Here is a 24164-nt window from a genome sequence, read left to right as displayed (position 1 = left end):
TTGGAATCACTGCCATGGGGAAGATAGATTCTATACCACATAAAGCAGACACATGCTACAATCATCCTTCAGTCGTTTATTTATGGGTTGCTTTGCCTTGACAGCTCAAAGTGACTAAAAGAATACAGCAGTTACATAGTTCAAATTGCAATAAATAAGTAAAAATTCAATAATACAGAACAATTCACAATGGAAAATAATTCAAAACAATAGAACAGTTAAACAAAGGGTTGACATATAAAACTAATTGTCTAACTAGCGCTCACCGGGCCTAGTCAGTGATATTCAGCAGCACCGTCTGGCAGGGCCGCCATGAGACTTAGTCGGGTCCGGGGCAGGGCCGCCCGGGGCCACCGCCCTCTCCCTCAGGATTGCCACTGCTGCCGCCCCCCCCCCCCCCCCCCCCGCTGCAACTCCAAATACCTTGGCTGGCAGGGATCCAGAGGCCACACCAGCAGAAGTCTTCCTCCAGCGCTGTTCTTCACTCCGCTGCACTGCCTGCCCTGCCCCTTCTTTTCCTTTCACGTCGTGCATACTCCTTCAAAACCGATCATGCATGGCCTGCGGGAAAAAGCAGCTGCTTGACACGCAATGCAGAAGAGTGAAGAGCAGTGCTGGATGAAGACCTCTTCTGCTGGCGGGGCCTGGTGGGGGGGGGGGGAACCCCTGCCAGCCAAACCAGAGGCCCCGGCCCGAAGCCCGGCTGTGTCTGCTCTTCTGCAGCCTTCAAGGGGGGCCCAGCGCCGAAGTTTTCTTCAGCAGCAGGAGAGAAAGAGACCTAGGCACTGGCACCGGCCCCTCCTTAGAGGCTGGGCCCGGGAAAGTTTGCCTCCCCCAACCCCCCTCTCGGCGGCCCTGCCTTCTGGATAATACTGCTCACCATGGCAGACTGTCTCGGCTACATGTGGGTATTGCTAGGGTAAACTGGGGAGTTGAGCTAGAAGTTACCAGAGTACAAGTGACATTCAGTGCCGGTACCTCTGTAGGCTATGGGTTAGTTTATTTGATTGGGAAATAGCTGCCCTAACTTGCCGGACATCTCTCTGGTGGCTGCCGAATACGAATATAGACCAGCACTGAATATCCAGGTACAGAAAACCCTGCGGTGGCCATCGTTTAAAAAACAAAAACCCCAACAACAACAACAAAAAAAACCCATACTGACCATCATTATTTTAATATTACCACCCAAAGGGGATAAAAGCCCAGGGAAAATCAGATCAGAAAGTAAAAACTCGTGTGAAAAAGCCAGCCTTCACCGATTTTCTGAAAACTAGCTATTCTTCCATCAGTGTAAACATTCTTTGCAGATAATGCCACAGTCCAGGAACAGAAGAAAACTGGCACATTTCTTGCTCTTGAAAAAGCTGGTTTCAGAGAGGAGGTATAGCCAAAAGAACAGTATCTGAAGATATACTGGCCATAAGCCAGGATGAGTAATTTAAATTTAACCCAATATATAAAACTAGCAACCAACACAGATTCATGTCAATAAGAAACTAACTGCAACCTTCTCTTTATTCTCATCTGAAGACCAGTGGTTTTTTTTTTTTTTAATTCCTTAGAGACTGACACCTACATTCAATTATTCAGATTACGAATCAGATATTTTGCGTCCTTACAGCCTTTATAAGGTTGGTGTAAAACTGAGCCATGCTGAAGGGGAAGAATGAATCCACCACAGATTGAGGAAGACAGCCACTGAGATCAGTCTGAAAGACACTCACAAGCTGGGTCTTTCCTGGATCCCTGGAAAAACAAAACACCATGTCAGTGACAATTGCTTTACCATCGTCGATGCCCAGCAACTTAAAATCGGATTCTTTTCCTAGTGCACAGCACCACATAGACTTTATAATGACATGGAGAAAGGGAACATCTAGATAGTTACGGCACAATCATGTGATCTGGATTGACCAAAGTCATACTGTACAGTTGAAATCTCATTTCCTGGTCATTGCCAACTCTTGTCTCAGAATCCAGCGATGGAATAAGTTAATTGGTCAAAGTAGTTGTCAATCAAGATAAGCAACATTCCATTACAGAACTTTCAGCGGTAATCTGGCAAGCCAAGTACACAAGAGAAATAAAAAAATCTTCCTTGTATTTTTTTTCACACTTTCCATAGGGGCCCTTTTACTAAAGCTTAGCACATGTTAACAGGCTGCATGTCCTATTTTATATCTATGGGAAACATAGAACTTAATGCAAGCTAAGCATTACTAAAAGGGCCCCTTAGTTGAGTGTTCGGCCATATAATGCCTCTGTATCGTTCCATGGTGCGACCTCACCTTGAGTAATGCACTCAGTTCTGGTCGCCATATCTCAAACAAGATTTAGCGGAATTAGAAAAGGTTCAAAGAAGAGCAACAAAAATAGTGAAGGGGATGTAACTTCTCTCATATGACATAGACATCACATGAAGAAAGCCGGTGCCAGTCAGGTTCCCACCCCTGTGGGCCAACACTTTACAAGACCGGAACACTGTACCACTGATTTCATAGTAAGAATCCTGAAACGTAACTTTAAAACAATACAGGAACTTAAGACCTTTGAAGTCAGAATGATTGAATATTTTGACACCCAACAGACAGGACTTAACAAGGACCTGGATTTTCTACCCATTATAAACCATAAAGTTGTATTTCTCTGTTTGTCACCCTCCTCTCACCTACCCACACCCATCCTGTTAAGACTATCAATGAAATGCTTTGATGTCCCCATGCATACCTCCTACCCACCCCCACCCTCCCATCCTGTCAGACTGTCAAAGTAATGCTTTGATATTTCTCTTATATATACTATCTGCAACCACATTTGCTTATTTCCAATCTGACGAAGAAGGGCAACCTTCGAAAGCTAATCAAGAAATGTATTAAGTTATGTCCAATAAAAAAGGTATCATCTTATTTTCTTTTCCATGTTTTATTTTGTTTGATTTCTATTGATAACCTTTAAGAGTGGACTAACACGGCTACCACACCTCTCCACTCTCATATGAGGAAAGGCTAAAGAGGTTAGGGCTCTTCAGCTTGGAAAAGAGATGGATGAGGGGACATATGATTGAGGTCTACAAAATCCTGAGTGGTGTAGAATGAGTAGAAGTGAATCGATTTTTTACTCATTCCAAAAGTACAAAGTCTAGGGGACACTCAAGGAAGTTACATGGAAATACTTTTAAAAACAAATTTGTATTTATTTATTTATTTGTTACACTTGTATCCCACATTTTCCCACCTATTTGCAGGCTCAATGTGGCTTACGTAGTACAATAGAGGCGATCGCCAATATCAGTATGAACAAATATATATATTTTTTACTCGATGAATAGTTAAGCTCTGGAACTCTTTGCCACAGGATGTAGTAACAACCGTTAATGTATCTGGGTTAAAAAAAGAATTGGACAAGTTAATGGAGGAAAAGTCCATTGTCTGCTATTGAGACAAACGTGTGGGGAAGCCACTGCTTGCCCTGGGATTGATAGAATGGAATCTTGCTACTATTTGAGTTTCTGCCAGGTACTTGTGACCTAGATTGGCCACTGTTGGAAACAGGATACTAGGCTACATGGACCATTGGTCTGACTCAGTGTGACTATTCTTATGTTCTAATCTGGTGCACTAGAAAGTGGCCAAGAACCTCTGGAATCTCATTTCTGAGTGCAGCCTTTCCAGTATTCACAAGCAGACAGCTATGGCATTGGAATAGGATTTAGATTTAATTACTCTTGTTTCTGAACCTATGCTCAAGGTGAATTACAAATTCAGGTACTTGGTAGGTCCCTTTCCCAGAGAGAGCTTACAATTAAGAGCTCAATGTAATAAAGCGGGAATGCACTAAAGGGTCAGATTCTATATATGGTGATTAAAATGTAGGCGTATCCAAATAATGCGCCTAGCGCTATTCTAAACACAGCACCTATATTAAGACGTGGTTTATAGAATAGTGCATAGGCCAGCGCCTACATTTAGGTGCAGCTATTTACGTCAGTAAAAACCTGGTGTAAATCACATGCGTAAATGTGATTGATGGCCCTGACACACCCACACTCCTCCCGTGACTGCGCCTCCTTTTTGGCTGCGTGTGCTGGAATTTATGTGCGTCTCTTTTTAGAATACATCTACAAAGAAGTGCATGTAAATTCCAATTAGTGTTGATGATTAGTGTTTAATTGGCTGATGACGACCAATTATCTCATTACTCAATTGAGTACCGAGCGTAAATTGGTTGTGTGCACAATTTTACACGCACTACTTGACGCGCCAGATATAGAATCCAGGAGAAATGGGCATCTTAACATTTAGCACATGCTAATATCATTAGCGTGCGCTAAATCTGATGAATTCCTCCCCCAAAACGAGCTAAAGTGCACCAACTTTAGTGTACATTTTTGCTCACATATTGTAGTGTTAATTTTAGTTGTCCCTGATTTAATACATGTTTTCATGTCGAAATACAAACAATAGAAGTCCTTTAAGTTGTATTTTGAAACATGAATTTTACCAAATCTGAAAAAAATTTGGTCATAATGTGTTACACTCTAATCTAGAATTATTTCCAGTACAAAAATGTGTGCTAAACCTTTTTACTTCACTTCTTAGCACTGATTTATAATGCTAGTCCACAATTTAAATCTTCCATTTATTTCAACGGAAACAAATGAAAAAAAAAGGCAATTTATTATCCTAAGACCCGAGCTCTGCCCCAGGACACTCCCACACATCGCCAAACTGACCCACTCCACACGATCAGCACCACATATTTACCAATGCTGGTTAATGCCTCCTCTTCCTCCTCCACCGGCTGTTTGCCACTGGGTGAGCTGCCATTTTCAAAACTGCACAGATTCAGCTGAAGGGTGACAACATCCACCAGCACTGGTTAAGTATGTGGGAGCACTGTGGAGGGGGGGAGGGGTGAAGTTTGAGATGCTTTTTGTCATGAGGTAGAGACTAGAGACCCTCTAGCTTGGAGAGAGGAGAGAGGAGAGAGCATCTTCAGCTGGTCCAGAGAGCCTCCAATTGTTTAAACTTAAAAAATGGCAGTAAAAATGTTTAAAAAAATACTAAGATCTTGAGATGCTAATTTGAGATTTTGGCTAAAAAAAGTTTTATGGAAGCCAAGAGAGATTTTGGAAGTGAAAACTCTCAGTAATTATATAACAAAGAGGTCCTTTTACTAAGCTGTGCTGAAAAATGGCTTGCGGTAGTGTAGGCGCGGGTTTGGGAGCGCGCCGATCCAGTTTTTAGCGTGCCTGTAAAAAAGGACTTTTTTGGCTGAAAATGGACGTGCGGCAAAAATCAAAATTGCCGCAATCCATTTTGGGTCCGAGACTTTACCACCAGTCATTGACCTAGCGGTAAAGAATCTGGGCGGTAATGACCTATGCACGTCAAATGCCACTTGGCGCGTGGCCAAAAACAAAAAAAAATATTTTTCAGATGCGCGTATTGGACACATGCCAAAAATGAAATTACCACAAGAATCATGCGGTAACTCCATTTTGGCGCGCGTTGATGCTTACGCGGCTTAGTAAAAGGGCCTCAAAGACACCGGCATGATGGAATTTATTCATTGAGATCTACATATGGAACATTAAAGACTGGATCAGTTGATGGACTAGTAGTTTCGTATGATGCACTCTACCCTTTTTTTTTTTTAAGTACAATTATCAAAGACTCAAGATTACATAAACAGCACAAGAAAAGCATTTGCAATTGATTTAAACATCAGTAATAAGCTAACTATATGTATTTTTTGAATTAGAGATTTATTTGTCTTAAAAATACTACATCTTGTAAAAGGGTACAATAACTCAAATGTTGAATAACAATGCATCTCAGGTAACCTGTGGGTTTGGTGATTGAAACATTTTGTGTGTATTAAAGGGTGGGATGATAAGAGATTTTTTATATTTATGGTTGGAAAATAAAAAGTTTTGTGCTTTTAAATATTGGGTACAAGAGAAGTCTTTATAGTGATTTATGAGTAAAAATGTTAAAACATTTCAGAACACATTTTCACTTAGGTTTTAACGTGGAATTTTTGCCCAGTGAATTAGCATATCATTAGCTTATTGCAGTGCAGTGTTGTAGCAAGGGCGGGGCGGTGGGGGCGATCCGCCCTGGGTGTCAACGGGTGTGGGGGGGTGCTCCGTCCACCCCCCCCCCCCCCGGCGTGACACGGCACCCCTCCGACGTGGACTCCCCTGGCGCAGTGCCTCTCACTCCCCACCCCCATCCAACAGTCCCCACCTGCCTATCAGCTGAGCTCCGTGCACCCGGCACCTCGAATCTGCAGCGCTGCTGACTGTAAAAAAAAAAAATTGTCTCGTCGTTGGCCCTTCCCTCACTGTGTCCCGCCCTTGAGGAAATAGGAAGTTACATCAGAGGGCGGGACACAATGCGAGGGAAGGGCCAACGACGAGACAATTTTCTTCTTTTACAGTCAGCAGCGCTGCAGATTCGAGGTGCCGGGTGCACGGAGCTCAGCTGGTAGGCAGGTGGGGACTGTCAGGGGGGGGGGGGGTGAGAGGCGCTGCGCTGGGGGGGGGGTCCACGCCAGGGGGGGGGTGCTGTGCCACGCCGGGGGGGGCGTGTTGCACTGCACCCGGGGGTGGGGTGCGCGCAGTTGCGATCCGCCCCGGGTGTCAGCCAACCACGGAATGCCACTGTTGCAGTGAGAATTAACAGGACTGTTTTTTAAAATTTTTTTTATTTACCTATAAAGTACAAGATGTATTGTAACTCATGTTTTTTTACATTGGGGTCTAAGTTTTGTACTTGAGGAAACGGAGGGTGATATGACTTGTCCAAAACTACAAGGTGCGTCAGAGAGACAGGACTTAGATCCTGTGCTTCCCTGGCTCTCAGTCCACTGCTCCACAAACTCCAGGAGAGGCAAACTTTGAGGTTACAAAGAGTTAAATACTATCAGTGAACTTTTAATCTGCAGGAAATCAGAAAGTGCCATCAAGCTGCTATGCTCAATATGGTCAACCACCCAAAGATGGTTTATGCTGTTAACTCCATACCCGTGAAATGCATATCTGTGGAATAAAAAGGTTACTGGGAATAGGTACTTCAAGGACTTTTATCGCTAGGGGATCTCACCTTTAAAAGATTTTCGGAGGTTAGTACTCTCATTTTTTTCTAAGTATTTGCCTGTGGTACACTGCAGTACCTATTCTTATCCTTTTTTATAACCACATAAATCCAGATATGTGGTTAGCATATCTGAGTTTTAAAAAAAGGTTTGGACAAATTCCTGAAGGAAAAGTCCATACTCTGCTATTGAGACAGACATGGGAAGCAACTGCTTGCCCTGGGATTTGTAGTATGGCATGTTGTCATGATTTGGGTTTCTGCCAGGTACTTGTGACCTGGCTTGGCCATTATTTGGAAAACGGGATACTGGGCTAGATGGACCACTAGTCTGACCCAGTATGGCTACTCTTAGGTTCTCATTTTGTTCTTTTGCTGATTCAGGCTCAGAGAAGAAGGCTCCTCTGAGACCGAGCCCCAGCACTGCTCCCTCCCCTCCCCTCCCACCTGGCGCCCTAGTACCACCTTACAGCAACAGTTCACACTGTTTTCAAACATGTATTTGTTTCTGTTCCATTTACAAATTCTCTTCTGAATCAAAGGTCTCACATGTTAGGAAAATCTATTCACTGTAACGCATCTTCAGAAAGTCACTGTGAAACCTGTGAACAAAACTAACACATACAGATACAGTGAAATGTATTAAAACAGAAGTACTTTGCTTGTTGCGTTTATCCGGGTCTTGCCGTTGTCTGAGTATATGTAAGTGCAAAACCTGGACCACAACAATCATGACACCAGCCACAGAAGCTTAAGAGAGCAGTACTAAGTATTAGCAAAGATAGTGGAAATTGCTTGCCTGGCATTTTCATCTGAAGTCATGGCTAATCCTCAAATGCTATCCGACATCAGAGCTGGCAGCTGTATTTACAAATAAGGTGAGACTTGTTCTTACCCTGGGGCAGGGATGCACAGGCACCCGCATGGATGGTTCAATCCTCTCACATAACCTGGTTGAGGAGGGCATGATGGATGCTGGACATTGGTTGCTAGGAGAAATTATTCAAGGAAATACTTTAATGCAAGATCCTAGCTGGACTCTACAGCAAGCTGAATAAACACTATAATCTGTTCTGATAAAGTGGATGGGACAACTTTCCTATGAGGAAAAGCTAAAGCAGCTAGGGCTCTTCAGCTTGGAGAAGAGACGGCTGAGGGGAGATATGATAGTGGTCTACAAAATACTGAGTGAAGTGGTATAGGTAGATGTGAATCATTTGTTTACCCTTTTCAAAAATACTAAGACTAGGGGGAACGCAACAAAGCTATTAAGTAGTAAATTTAAAACAAACTGGAGAAAATATTTCTTCACTCAACATGTAATTAAACTGTGGAATTTGTTGCCAGAGAATGTGGTAAAAGCAGTTAGCTTAGCAGGGTTTAAAAGAGGTTTGGATCATTTCCTAAAAGAAAAGTCCATAAACCACTATTAAGATAGACTTGGGGAAAATCCACTGCTGATTTCTAGGATACCTGTCAACTATATGTGGCTCTTCTCTACTTATAATGTCAACAATTCTAAATTAAACTGAAGCAGAGGAAGTAATTAGAGTAATACGCGCCTCTGTAGTGATCATTCTTAATATTAACTAATAATGGAGGGGGAGTCCCATAAGTCTACACAGCTGATTTCACTTCACCACACGGTGAATCTTGGCTTGTGTTTGTGCTTATAATCATGGACTCGCCTATCTCCTCCTTACTATCAATTCTGTGCTACTCGTGTCTTTTGTAACACTGACTTAACACTCTCTGGGACGAACTTAACAATCCTGATGGCTACACATCACTTATCTGTATCAGCCGGTGTGCCCTCTTTCCCCAAGGGGAAACCATTTATTTTAAACCACAAAACACAGACCTGGAGAGTACTCAGCTGTGTAGAGTGCTGCTCACAAGACTGTATCACAGGGAAAGACGCTCCATTTCAACCAGTGACAATGAAATAAACAAGTGGTTTTGTTCCATTTAAACTCTCCATTTTCTAGCACAGCCTTTTTGCAAATGCTTTGTCGCCATTGACACAGAATCATGAGCAAAGATAACAGAATATTTGGGAATATGGTTTCGGATGTAGGCAGGGACTCTTGGTAGGAATGTTAACATATGTAGCAGGGGCGTAGCCAGACCTTGAGGTGGGAGAGGGCCAGAGCTCAAAGTGTGTGTGTGTGTGTGGGGGGGGGGGGGGGGGGGGAACATTTTGGGCTGCTATCCCACTGCCCTCCCCCCACTGCCGCCCTGCCACTCCTCCTCAACCACTGCCGCTGCTGGCGGGGGTCCCCAACCCCTGCCAGCTGAAGCACTGCCACCGAACATACCTTGGCTGGCGGGGGTCCCCAAGCCCCACCAGCCGAAGCCTTCGTCCAGCACTGGTCTCTGGCGCCGCCGCATTTACTGTCCTGCTCTCTCTTCCCCTCATGTCTGGCATGCTCGTTTTAATGGAACTGAGCATACACGCACGTTCAGTTTCACCACAACGAGCGTGCCGGACCGTGAGGGGAAGATAGAGCAGGGTAGGAAATGCGGCAGCGCCGGAGATCAGCGCTGGACAAAGGCTTCAGCTGGCGGGGGTTGGGGAACCCTGTCAGCCAAACCAGGGGCCCAGAGCAAATTGGGAGGGAGAGGCAGGCCCCCGTGGCCCTCCATAGCTACACCACTGATATGTAGCACTGCAGTGGCTTACCGCTGGATGCTATAGTTCCATCCTCGTACTGATTGATGAGTACCACGTCTACAAAATCTCTGGGAGAAATGATCTTCATTGCAGCAGCTGGAGTCACTGTTCTACATACAGAGAGAGTCTAAAAATCAAAACAAAACAGAAAATACGTGAGCATCTGCTCTACAAACTTCCCAAGCCAATATCTGGGCCAGTGCAGGTAATAGTTGGCTCTTCCAAGGAGAGTTACTCCTTTTCCTAATCTTTTGTAGATCTCCACACTTGAAGGAGACTAATATTTGATGGAGAAATTACACCACATGCTTTTCTCCTCTGTTAATAATAAGGGCAACTTCCAAACCTTGTGTTCATTTCATGATTTGGACTGACTTAGAGAGAAATCATTGAAAATCTTCACATTCCTGCTTAGACACAGCAGTCCAGAAAGAAGAGGGGGAGGGGGAGGGGGTGGAAGGGTAAACGTGTTCCAAGAAAATCAAGCAAAACGAAGTCCATGCTTCTAAAGATAATTTATTCTCCAACAATGCACCAACAGTATTTTTAATATTTGTATAATGTCAAAATATTGATACATTTTCTCTGTATATATATTTTTTTTTATATTTTGCTCTGTTAATGCCATTAGACCCCGCAGGAAGGCTTCTCGTGTAGGGTCAGTTTTTATACTGTTGGTGCATAAATTATCTTTAGAAGCATGGACTTCATTTTTGCTTGATTTTCTTGGAACATTTTTGCCCTTCCACTCCCACAGGAATATAATGGGTGTTTATAATTAGCGCGCGCTAAAAAGTTAGTGCGCCTACAGCTCGGCTTAATAAAAAGAGCTCAAAGGTTTGTACCTGGGGTTATAGAGGGTTAAATGATTTGCCCAAGGTCACAAGGAGCTACAGTGGGACTTGAACCCAGTTCACCAGGATAAAAAGCCCACTGTACTAACCATTACGCTACTCCTCCACCTGTATATATTTAGTATGTAAAAATGCTTTGACCTTACCACAAAAAGACGATATATCAAATCCCTTCCCCTCCCCTCCTTATAAGGCCAGTTTCCCTATAAGAAAAACTTTTAGTGATTTTCCTTTCTCTCAGCCAAGCAGCTTTCCAGTGACTCAGTCTCCTTTTTTCCCAATACTCAGAAAAATTCTTAAGGCAGCAGTGCCTCCTATTTGCAGCAAAAGATGAAATTTAAATAATTTGTGCATTTCCAAATGATGCTCAAAGTAATTTACAGCATTTTTCAAATTCAGGTGCAAGTGCCTGCCTCATACGGCTTACCTCAGACGTCCACTTAGACTGTAGCAGGAGATAGAAATGTTTTGCTCAAAAACAAAATTATTATTGGTGGGATTTGAATCAGAGAGTTCCACGGGGACAGAAGTCTTATCCATCCCTGTTGGAATCTTACCTGTCTCCACTGGAATCTTGCCCATCCCTGCAAGAATTTAACCTGTCCCCACTCAGTCCCACAAGAATTTAATGGAACATAAAAAAATATGCCAGTTGGCTCTCTCGGTCTCTGGGTTTGAGCCGCAGCACTGCAGGCAAGGAAGGAACAGAAGTTGGAACTTGAAACACTTTGGTGAGCACATGTAAGACTTGTCTCCGATTCACTGGCACTGTGCTGACAGGTTGCCACATGCATGCGCCTGTAGGTCAGGTGACATCTGAGGCTTGTGCCTTTGTCAGAGCTGAGGTCTGCGCATCAGCCTGGGAGCAGAGAGGATCAATAGTAACATAGTAAGTGACGGCAAATAAAGACCTGAACGGTCCATCCAGTCTGCCCAATATTCACACTCACCAATTCATGATCAACAATTAACATGATATTATATTCTTGATTATGGTCTTTCCGCTCAGCGCTATTCTTATGTTCCAACTGCTGGAGTTGCTGTTGAAGCCCACTCCAGCCTATTAGTCTTCTCATTTACGGGACACAGACCATAAAAGTCTCTCCACAACTGTCCTCATGTTCCAGCCCATCCTAAACCAGATTTGTCATACATGAGACACAGACTATATAAGTCTGCCCCGTATTGGCCCTAGTTCATCATGACCAGAGCCACCATCTAAGCGTCACCCGACACATCCACCCACATGCAACTATTTGCAGCCATTTAAGTATAATTTTTTTTTATAACTTTCATTTTCTAATTAGAGATCCTCTGTGTTCATCCCACACCTTTTTTGAATTCCGTCACTGTGTCTCCACCACCTCCTTAATGGAAGGCTTTCCCCATCTGTGCTGTTAAAGCAAGGAGGAGGAGACAGCACTCAAAGAACTTGGTACTTGGTAGGTGAGAGGCAGGTGCAGCTTACACTTCTACGGGAACACCGCAGGAACTGCTTCCGTCCCCACAGGAACCCTGCAGGAACTGCTTCCGTCTACTACTACTTATTTCTAAAGCGCTACTAGACGTACGCAGCGCTATATACTTGAACATGAAGAGACAGTCCCTGCTCGACAGAGCTTACAATCTAATTAGAACAGACAAACAGGACAAACAAGAGATAAGGGAATATTAAAGCGAGGATGATAAAATAAGGGTTCGGAGTTAAACGCAGCATCAAAAAGGTGGGCTTTTAGCTTAGATTTGAAGACGGCCAGAGATGGAGCTTGATGTACCGGCTCAGGAAGTCTATTCCAGGCATATGGTGCAGCAAGATAAAAGGAACGGAGTCTGGAGTTAGCAGTGGAGGAGAAGGGTGCAGATAAGAGAGATTTACCCAGTGAACGGAGTTCCCGGGGAGGAATGTAGGGAGAGATGAGAGTGGAGAGGTACTGAGGAGCTGCAGAGTGAATGCACTTATAGGTCAATAAGAGGAGTTTGAACTGTATGCGGAAATGGATAGGAAGCCAGTGAAGTGAATTGAGGAGAGGGATAATATGAGCATAACGACACTGGCTGGCGGAATATTAGTCGTGCAGCAGAATTTTGAACAGATTGAAGAGGAGAGAGATGGCTAACTGGGAGACGTGTGAGAAGCAAGTTGCAATAGTATAATCGAGAGGTGATAAGAGTGTGGATGAGGGTTCTGGTAGTGTGCTCAGAAAGGAAAGGGCGCATTTTGCTGATATTATAGAGAAAGAAACGACAGGTTTTAGCAGTCTGCTGAATATGTGCAGAAAAGGAGAGGGAGGAGTCGAAGATGACCCCGAGGTTATGAGATGATGAGACAGGAAGGATGAAAGTGTTATCCACAGAAATAGAGAGTGGGGGAGGAGGAGAGGTCGGTTTAGGGGGAAAGATGAGAAGCTCAGTCTTGGTCATGTTTAGTTTCAGATGGTGCTGAGACATCCAGGAAGCAATGTCAGACAGGCAGGCTGATACTTTGGCCTGGATTTCGGCTGAGATTTCTGGTATGGAGAGGTAGATCTGGGAGTCATCAGTGTAAAGATGATACTGAAAACCATGGGATGAGATCAGAGCACCAAGGGAAGAAGTATAGGGGTCCCAGGACAGATCCCTGAGGTACACCAACTGACAGTGGGATAGAAGTAGAGGAGGATCCACTAGAGTATACACTAAAGGTACGCTGGGACAGCTAAGAAGAAAACCAGGAAAGAACAGAGCCCTGAAATCCAAGTGAGGACAGCGTATCAAGGAGTAGGCTGTGATCAACAGGGTCAAAAGCAGCAGATAGATCGAGAAGGATGAGGCTAGAATAGAGACCTTTGGATCTGGCCAGGAACAGATCATTGGAGACTTTAGCAAGCACTGTTTTAGTTGAATGAAGGGGCAAAAACTAGATTGAAGTGGATGAAGAATAGCTTGAGATGAAAGAAAGTCAAGGCAAGGGTGGTGAACAGCACGTTCAAGTATCTTGGATAGGAAAGAGAGGAGGGAGATGGGGCAATAGTTGGAAGGACAGGTAGGGTCCCACGGGAACCCCACAAACCCCATTCCCATGCAGGTCTCTAATTTGAATCCCAGTTTCTCTGGTTCTCAGCCCGTTGCTTTAACCAGTAGGCCAATCCTCCTTCCAGCTAAAATTCACAGAAAGCATAACTGGGTTTGTTTTAAAGATCAGCATCAAAAGCGATAAATACCACTCTGAGGCCCAGAAGTACAAAACTTTAACGACCCTTTAACAACCCTCTAACGAGGAAAATTTGAAATGTAGCATGCATTAAAGGCCATTTTCCGATGACGCTAGCAGCTAACAAAAACGGAATGCAAACGAGAAACTACCATTGAAATGTGGACAATTCGGAATGCACTAACCATACCGACGATTGCAACAAATCATTTTCCATGAGAAATTTAACATCAGCTCAGACCTGTCGTTAAGGCCTGAGCTGTCATCTCTCCACTTCCCCCTGCACCATGAAAATCCAAGCTGGCATGTTTAAAAACAAAAATGAGATAAAAACACAAACACGTGACTCCCTGCTTCCCTCTGCATAAAATAAAAAATGAACACAAAATCAAAAAATGATCGGGAGGGGGCACAGGCGCTCGTCAGAAGCGTCCTGTATGGACGGCCTTGCACCCCCCCTCCCCGAGTCACCACTGCTCCCCGCTTCTGCTCATATAAAATAAAAAATTAAAACAAAACTAAAAAGTTTAGCAGCCCCTCTCTCTGTACTCCTTCTCCCATAGCTCCGCCTCCCTGCATCCTCCGCCCCGTGCCCCGCCCCACTGAGCTCGTCGCCACCGCTCCCCCCCTCTACCGGACCCCCCTCCTCTTTACCAGCCCGCGCAGCGCCTCTCACCTCTGTGTGAAGGCGCTGCACGGGATGGAACAGCTGATCGGCGATCACTGCTGCCTCCTCCGACGTCTCTCTGTTCTTCCTGGGCCCGCCCTCCTCTGACGTTAGTTATCTACGTAGGTAACTTACATCAGAGGAGGGCGGGCCCAGGAAGAACAGAGGGACGTCGGAGGAGGCAGTGATCGCCAATCAGCTGTTCCATCCCATGCAGCGCCTTCACACAGAGGTGAGAGGCGCTGCCAGGGCCGGTAAAGCGGAGGGGGGGGGTCCGGTAGAGGGGGGGAGCGGGGCACGGGGAGGAGGATGCCGGGAGATGGAGCTATGGGAGAAGGAGTACAGAGAGAGACAGGAAGGGAGGAGGACCGGGGCTGCTAAACTTTTAGTTTTGTTTTAATTTTTTATTTTATACGAGCAGAAGCGGGGACCCGCGGCGACCTTGGGGGGGGGGGCAAGGCCGTCCATACTGGATGCTTCTGACGAGCGCCTTTGCCCCCTCCAGATCCTTTTTTGATGTATGTTTATTTTTGAATTGATGCAGGGGGAAGCGGGGAGCCACGTGTTTGTGTTTTTTTTTTGTTGCTGTTTTGGACGTTTGTGGCATGCGCAGAGCAGCCAGCACAATGCTTGGCTGCTCTGCGCATGCTTTAGGGGCCAATTACCGACAGGGATTATGAATCTTTGACACATTGTACTTTTCAATACTGCATCGAACATGTGCGAGTTGTTTTTTTGGTGCATGCTTCGTTTTTTCAAATTCGTTAAGGACTTTAACGTTTTAGATTTTTTTTACCTATGGTTGATGCATCTGGGCTGGGCCTGAGTCTGTAAATCACTTTCAAGGAGCTGAGAAAATGCAACACATTCAACCCATTGTGTCAGCGATTATGCAATCTATTGGGGGGCCCTAGTTTAAAACTCTTACTAGCAGCACCTTGACATTTCTTCTACTTAATCATTCTTTACTTTGCAATTAGTTCTAATGCTGAACAATAAAATCTTCCTGAACTTACATCAGTAACAGCTTCAATAACTTCAAATTCTTTGACAGTTTTGTCCCATTTCACTCGTAGTCCTCCGGGTTCTGGTTTTAAATATTCCCAGAGGTGTTCAGGGGCTGTATTCACTATCCCTTCCCCTTTATACCTGCAGGAAGACAGCAAGAAAAAAATGACAACTCCCTTAATGACAGAGGGGGGGGGGGGGGGGGGGGGGGTCAGACAAATCAGCCATGCACTAGATGCAGGCAGTCATGTTTTTCACTCAGCAATGCACATGTATCACACACTACGTCAGGCCTCAACTATTTCTCTTAGGATCTAGAAGCCAGCCCAAAAATCTAGGAGACAGACTTAACAACTGGAATATTTATTTATGTGCATCCTAGTAGCCTCAGCCTCTGCCCATTGTCCATCCCCCCGTACATCCCAGCAACCTCAGCCTATCGTCCATCCCTCCATACATCCCAGCTGCCTCAGCCTCTGCCCATCCTCCCCAACAGACTCTGCCCATCTTCCCCATGTATCCCAGCAGCTTCAGCCTCCAAATATCATCCATCTGCCTACCCATCCACCATCCGAATGCTCTATAGCATCAGAAGCAGAACCATCTCCAAGCTCCCACCTTTCTCCCACCTGCCCCCTTGTCAACCCCCAGCCACTGCTTCAGCCTCTTATTCCCCCCCCCCTCATGTCTCTTCTTCCAGTTCCAGCATTAGTTTTTTTTGTCAGCTCCAGCATGAAACTCCTACCCCCCCCCCCTCAATCTACCAACATGAATTCCATTCTCCCATCCCCACCCCTTGGCATTTGCCTCTTCCATCTCTGGCCCCCTTCTCTCACTCTTATCTATCAGCCTCTGCCCCTTCTCCCCATCCTTAGTGTCAACCCTTCTACCAGCCCCATTCCCAGCATCAGCCCCCTTCTCCTACCTGGCCAACACCCCTAGATCCCTTGCTGAGTGGCAGGAGCTTGTATTTGTGCTACAACCACTCTGCCTCACCTCAGCAGGCTCTGTCTACCAGCAATGGACAGGAGTTTAAAGTAGAAAGCCTTAAATACTGCCAGCTATCTTGTGATATCAGAAGTTGCTACACTGCTGCTGAAGTGCTCTGAACTCTGGGCACCAGGTCTGCTTTTCCAGTGACTTGGTGCTCGTTGAACCCTACATTACATGGAGTTCAGGCACAACACATCCCACTCAGTTTGCATCAGACGCAGTGGACTACAAGGAGCAGCTGTGTTAAGGTTTTATGAACGCAGGCACTTACATGTCTTGGCACCAGCTCAGAATAAAAATTCTGTCCCTATAGGTTCACAATTTTGCTCATCCATTGAGTGCAATACTTCATGGCTTGTGTTCTCAGGTTGTTACGATTAAGACACAACCTAGAACACAGAGTCTGGGCACCAATTCAATTAAATGAGATTTTCTTTGCTGGTAACAGTGCTAAATATTTACTATATGGTCACTGTAGCCATGGTGGCAGGGAACCCAGCCCTGAGGGTTAATGTGGCTCAGCTGGAAAAAAAAAAATTAGGATAAATGAATAGCTATAATTTGCTGCATTGAGCTCACTACCAGGTCCCTGAGAAACTCTGCAACCGTTCCAAGTCATCTAAGCAACTCCAAGTTCTGCACATCCACTAAGTGCACATAGAACGGGCTTCCAACTCCTTTCAATTCACTCTCCTAAAGCAGAAATGTAGTTAAAACAAATGTTGCTTTCCAGCCGAAGCTTACAGGTCAAACTGCACTAGAAGAAAAAATATTTTTGGTCTTTCCACACACTTCACTTTAAACATGTGAATCTGGCAAAAAACCCCACTTGAATCTGTTATGAGTGGGTGGGAGAGTTTCACATCCTATCTAATAAAACGCACCTCCGGGTACGTCAGCCGTAGCACTGACCAACAGCACGACACCAGCATGAGGCCCTGCTCCTGCCGCCCTCGCCGAAACGCCAACCCCCAGGTCGCCGCCCCCAGGCGTGCACGCTCGGCCCTTCTCTCTCTGTTAGCTCTGGTCCCGCCCTCATTTCCTGTTTCTGCAATGAGGGCAGGACCAGAGCTAACACAGAGAGAAGGGCCGAGGCTGCACACCTTTTAACGCTGCTTTCGTGTGAAGATGATTTTGACAATTTGGAGCGAGTGCGCCTGGAACTGGAAGGAAGGGAGGGAGGGAGGGACGACGACCCTAGAACTGGGAGGGAGGGAGAGGAACCCTGGAACTCGGAGGGAGGGGGGCCACCCTGGAACTCGGAGGGAGGAAGGCGACCTGGGAACTCGGAGGGAGAGAGGGAGGGGGCGACCCTGGAACTCGGAGGGAGGGAGGGAGGGGGACGACCCTGGAACTCGGAGAGAGGGAGGGGGGCCCATGGCACACACTTTCATTCTCACACACACTCTCTCTCTCACATACACACTCGCACCTGGGCTCACTCTCTGTCACACACACACACTCGCACATTCACTCTCTCTCTCACACACAGTCAGTCTCACGCACACTCTCTCAGACATACACACTCCGAGAACAACCTTGCTAGCGCCCGTTTCATTTGTGTCAGAAACAGGCCTGATTTACTAGTCTTCTAAATAATTCAAGGTAGATATTATACTAAAACTTTATTGGCATGAAAATAGAAGATCATAAAAATGTATTTCAATACATCCAAGCCAAGTCTGGCTGTTTTGAAATGTATAGAGTCACGTGACGTAAATCACGTGAGTGTAGTGTTCACCATTCATCAAAACTCTCTGCATAAGCATAAGCACTTCAGTATGACCTTGCAGTAGGGGTTAAGTGCTTGGCAGAAAGGGCTAGATTCAGTAAATGGTGCTCAAAATGTATTCTATGAAGGCCTTTTGGGATGGGCACCCTTTAGAGAACAGTGCACAGTGCTGGGATCTGCGCTCAACTTTGGGCGCCAGGATTTACACCAACTGAAACCAGGTGTAAATCCCGGCATGCAAGCTGAGCGTGAATCGGCACTATTCTATAACACCGAGCGAGTGCCATCTTAAGGGGTCACTCCTGATTTAACCATGTCCCTCCAATCATTACGCCCATTTTGTATATCTGTGCAAAAACATTTAGGTGCAATAAGTGTTTTCACATGGATCTGCCATTTCTGCCCCATTTCGGCGCCTTGCATCCACTAGAACGCTTTTCCACGCCCGTAACATTAGGTGCCATATATAGAATTCTCCCGAAAGAGTATATTCTTAACACAATACAAGTAGCAAACAACCAAAGGAAAGAACTTTTTCAACACCTTAATTGGAAATCCCAGAGCACACACAGTAGAGAGCAGTGGCCTAGTGGTTAGAACAGTGTGCTGAGAATCAGTGAAACCAGGGGGGGGGGGGGGGGGGGGGAAATCCCATTTCATCACCGATACTCCTTTGACTGGGGTAGCAGACAATCTTTTTCATTGGAGGGGCCAAGCAAACCAATCACCAACTCTGCCCAAGCTCTCTAGTTGCTGATGCTATGTTGAGCAAAACATTGCTAATGTGGCCCACCCGTTTCAGCTGCCTATGCTTGTGACCCTGAGGAGCATGTCACTTTCTCCGCTCTGCCTCAGGTACTCACTTAGGGCTAGATTTACTGACCTACATTAACATATCTATCTATATACATAAAAGGCAACCCCAACGTTCTATGAAGCCTCCAGCTGGAAGTGTGAAGCGCCAGAGATATCCGGTTTCCCCATGAGTGAAGGAAAACAGCACAGCACGAAATCCCAGGAAACAGTGAAGGACTCAGAGGGGGGAGGGGAGAGAAATGCCCTCACTCTCTCTGTAACACAAACACAGCACAGTAGGAAACTTAACACTGAAGGACTGGACTCGGAGGGGGGAGGGGGAGGGAGAGAGGGCAGAGGGCAGGGACACTCCCACATGCACACTCTGAAGAAAACCTTGCTAGCCCCCCGTTTCATTTGCATCAGAAACGGGGCTTTTTTACTAGTTATTTCATATTAATGCAATTTAAAATGTTATTTAATGAAAGTCACATTACCGTTAATGGGGTTTGTTTACTAAGTTACTTTAATTATACTAGCGTATATTAAATGCAAATTACCATGCCTTAAGGTTAGTAAATCTAACCCTTATACTGTAAGCTCTTTGGGGCAGGAAATTATTTTGCCTAAACTATTAACAATGCTGTAAGCTGCCTTGACATTACTTGGAAAGGGGAAAGGGGATGGTATTTCATATATTGCCTTTCTGTGGTTACACATTATATACAGATTCCTATTTTGTACCTTAGGGCAATGGAGGGTTAAGTGACTTGCTAAGAGTCACAAGGAGCTGCAGTGGGAACGGAACCCAGTTCCCCTGGTTGTAAGGCCACTGCACTACCTTTAGGCTATTCCTCCACTCCAAGACAAGCTTAAAACAAACAAACAAGCAAGCAATGCCCATAGTCGAGATTTATTATGATGATGATAATAATGTCTTCTTGAGCCAGTCAGCGCATAAAGAAGACAGATACATTATCTATACTGGTCGGTCTTGGGTTTCATTATAGCTGATAACAGGGATACACTTCCTACTGTCACCAAAATCCATGACAGACCCATGAATACCTGATACACAAATTTCTATGAATTGTATCAGATCACTCCGAGGTTCAAGGAGGAAAGTTCCACCTCATGTTCTCAGCTGATATTGGTGAAAGCAGGAAATTTGGTCAAACAAGGATTTCACTTAAGTTTCCTTCAGAAAGTTCATACCTACTTGAGCACTATATCATAGGCATTGCTTCTTCTATGAGAGTACTAAACAGGTACGATAAAGAAGACCTCAATATGTATACACTGGAAGAAAGGCGGGAGAGGGGATATGATTGAGAAGTTTAAATATTTCAGTGGCTTAATGTACAGGAGGCGAATCACTTTCACATGAAGGAAAATTCTGGAATGAGAGGGCATAGGATGAAGTTAAGAGGTTAATGACTCAGGAGTAATCTAAGGAAATACTTTTTTTTTTTTAAAGAGTAGTGGATGTGTGGAATAGCCTCCTGGAGGAGATGGTGGAGACGTGGATTCTATCTGAATTTAAGAAAGCGTGGGATAGGCATGTGGGATCGCAGAAGAGGAGGAGGAGGAAGGGCAGGCTTTATCTGCTGTAATGTTTCTATCTATCTAAGTAAAGCTCAAATTAGCCACACTAATTTTTCACCAAGTAAAGGGAAGACAGCAACACTGCACTGTGCTGTGCTTTTTACAGAAATCTTAGTTTAATGTATTTGCAAAGTCAGAGATGCTAATTTGCAAGCTGTATAGTGTTTCTGCTTTGATTCAGAGACAGCTGCTCTAATCATTAGGCTATAGGAATACTCACACATTCCCAGGAAATTCAGATGATGGTCTCCAGTATATACAGACTTCATCCTATTAAAGAGAAAATAAAGCTACTTTCAAATTTTGCTAACATTGCAATTTAATCTCTTCACTGATTCTTCCCACATTATCCAGTGAAATGCTGCAGAGCATCCTATATAATAAAAAGCACCTCCAACGTTCTGAGGCTGACTCCGTGAAAGTGAAGCCTTGAAGCATTCGTGCTCTTGCTGTATCCATCTCCTGAATTGACGTCACGTACTTCCGGGTTCATCACAAACAGCAGTGACCAGTCACTGGAAGGGAACGCTGCAGAGTTCCCAGGCAAAGGAACGTGACGTCACACGCTTGAGGGTGTCGTCGTCCCTCCCTCCTTCCCTTCCAGTTCCAGGCCCCCTCCCTCCAAATTTTAAAAGTCATCTTCACTTACCAAGTCGGGTTTACGGCGGCTGGCAGCAGCGTTAAAAGGCATGCAGGCTCGGCCCTTCTCTCTCTCTCACTCAGCTCTGGTCCCGCCCTTGAGGAAACAGAAAATGATGGTGGAACCAGAGCTGAGAGAGAGAGAGAAGGGCCGAGCCTGCACGCCTTTTACCGCTGCTGACGGCCGCCATAACCCCAACTTCGTAAGTGAAGATGACTTTTAAAATTCGTAGGGAGGGGTGCTGGAACTGGAAGGGAGGGAGAGAGGAAGGGAGGGACGACAACCCTGGAACTGGGAGGGAGGGACGAGGGAGGGAGACCTTGAAACTTGGAGAGAAGGAAGGAGGGGGGACCCTGGAATTTGGAGGGAGGGGGGACCCTGAAACTGGGAGGGAGGGAAGGAGGGAGGGGGGAACGACCCTGGAACTCAGAGGGAGGGAGGGACGGAGGGGATGACCCTGGAACTCAGAGGGGGGGGGCGACCCTGGAACTCAGAGGGGGGGGGGCGACCCTGGAACTGGGAGGGAGGGAGGGGGGGGGCCCATGGCACACACTCTCATTCTCACACACACACTCTCTCTCACAGACACACTCGCACCCAGTCTCACTCTCTCTCTGTCACACACACACACTCGCACATTCACCCTCTCTCTCTCTCACAGTCACTCTCATACACACTCTCTCAAACATACACACTCCGAGGAAAACCTTGCTAGCGCCCGTTTCATTTGTGTCAGAAACGGGCCTTTTTTACTAGTCCATTTATAAAGAAAAATGAATACAGCAACATGAGCCCACACATCCTCCTAAATGACTGAATATAGGAATATTCAGGAACTGAGTTTGATGTGGCATCCAGTTAGGGCTCCTTTTACTAAGCTGTGGTACAAAGTGGCCTTAATGCACCGTTACACAGGTTTATCCTGCATGCAAAAGCCATTTTTACCACTCCAATAAAATAGCTGATTTCCCCTTTTTTTTGCATTAATAACCATGTGCTAATGTTGCCATTAAAAAATATTAGTACGTGCGTTAAAGAGGTTAGGGCTCTTCGGCTTGGAAGAGAGTTGGAGGAGGGGAGATATGATTGAGGCCTACAAAATCCTGAGTGGTGTAGAACGAGTAGAAGTGAATCAATATTTTACTCATTCCAAAAATACAAAGTCTAGGGGACACTCAAGGAAGTTACATGGAAATATTTTTAAAACAAATAGGGTGAAATATTTTTTCACTCAACGAATAGTTAAGCTCTGGAACTCTTTGCCAGAGGATGTGGTAACAGCGGTTAGCGTATCTGGGTTTAAAAAAGGTTTAGGCAAATTCCTGGATGAAAGTCCATAGTCTGCTATGGAGACAGCCATGGGAAGCAACTGCTTGCCCTGGGATTTGTAGTATGGAGTGTTGCCGCTGTTTGGGTTTCTGCTGGGTACTTGTGACCTGGCTTGGCCACTGTTTGGAGAGTGGGATGCTGGGCTAGATGGACCACTGGTCTGACCCAGTATGGCTATTCTTATGTTCTTATGAGCGCTTACCAACACCTGTTCTGTAGGTTGTAAGGGCTCATGTGTTAATCCTGTGCTAATCACCAGATCACGCACTGTCCATACCTACACATGCCTCCTCCGTGATACCATAGGAAACCTGAGCACATCCTACGGTAAGCCAATTTAAGTTGCAGTAAGCGTGCACTAGTGTTTACCGCAGCTTAGTAAAAGAACCCTCTGTGCCCTAGTCTACAACAACTGAGCAGGAGAGGGGGACACCTCATATCTTAACTAAACCTATATTTGACACATTTAAAATACACTTTTTAAAACTGAACCTGACAAAACATTCTTTGAAGTCATCTTTGCCCAAGTTTTGTATTTTGAAGGCAGTAGGACAAGCTGCGGGCTTAAGTACATGGTAGCTCTTGAGCAGACCCTCATCAAAACCTTAAGTAGGTATGATACCTACAAATCTAAAAGCCTCATTATGATGAGCATTACCAGCAAATTGACCCACAGAGGTTTAAAATAACTTACTGACTACAAAACGTTACAATTTGTTTTTAAGTGAAAACAAACTATGACAGAAAAGAAAGGAGACCTAGGATGAAGATCAAAAGAGAGAAAAACGCAAGAAGCAAGCAGGATCTGCACAACCTGGCTGGTACTGCTGCTGTTTTATGAATCACAGCAGCACTGAAGTTTGAAAGCAGGAATTTAAAGTGGTGCAAGGCAAGGTGGATGCCGGTATCCTGTGTAAGCCCCAGGCATAGGTCGAACAGCACACGGGACAGGTACAGCTCAGCTCATGATGAGGGCAGGCAGGCCGAGGCCAGAAGGCGCCTCTTTTCCCCCCACTCCCCGCAGCTCATTCCTTACTCACGGTGCTCTTGCACAGCCTCCAGCCGCCCCGCTCTCGGCTATAGCTCAGCACCTTAGCGGCAGCGGCACGGGCCAGCTCGAGGTAGTCCATGGACCAAGGATGGAGAAATTGCAGCAACCAGGCTTCCCCTTCCGCAGGAGGAGCCACGCCGCTTCGCTCCACCCCTCACCTCATCCACGCCCCGCCCCAGGCTCCTCCTCTATTCCATCTTCGCCTCATATTCCGCATCCGCTCTCCTCCTTAGACCGGTCTAAGCCCCTCCTCCTATATCTCTGTGCCCGCCTACTTCACTTCTCTCTTCTCAACCTCAGCCTAAGCCCCGCCTCCAGCCTCCCCGTCTCCTCCCCTCCTTCATCCTTGCTCTACCCCACTTTATCCGACCTCCAACTCTTCCTCATCCACACCTGGGCTCGCCCTTTTTCTCCAGCTCTATCAGCTTCTCAGCCACAGGCTAGCCCGCCCCCGGCGGAGTCACATCACCTCTCTCCTCATCCATAGTGCGGTCTAGGCTCCTCCTTTCCAGCTATTTGTGAT

The 24164-nt window shown here is 45.6% G+C and overlaps 1 protein-coding gene across 1 annotated transcript; it reads right to left on the bottom strand.

Moving 5' to 3' along the window:
- Window positions 1–451: 451 nt before the first annotated feature.
- Window positions 452–23794, bottom strand: STARD5 (StAR related lipid transfer domain containing 5). Its single transcript, XM_030189631.1, has 6 exons — window positions 23631–23794; window positions 20842–20891; window positions 15505–15637; window positions 9787–9904; window positions 7999–8092; window positions 452–1749 (listed from the first exon to the last, which is right to left on the bottom strand). The coding sequence occupies exons 1-6, from the start codon at window positions 23718–23720 to the stop codon at window positions 1602–1604; spliced, it is 633 nt and encodes a 210-aa protein (XP_030045491.1). The 5' UTR covers window positions 23721–23794; the 3' UTR covers window positions 452–1601.
- Between the last annotated feature and the right edge of the window lie 370 nt (window positions 23795–24164).

The sequence above is a fragment of the Microcaecilia unicolor genome, chromosome 1, assembly GCF_901765095.1.
Source record: "Microcaecilia unicolor chromosome 1, aMicUni1.1, whole genome shotgun sequence".
Taxonomy (NCBI): Eukaryota; Metazoa; Chordata; class Amphibia; order Gymnophiona; family Siphonopidae; genus Microcaecilia; species Microcaecilia unicolor.
The sequence above is the reverse complement of the archived record's forward strand: the minus strand, read 5'-3'. Positions and strand labels throughout refer to the sequence as shown.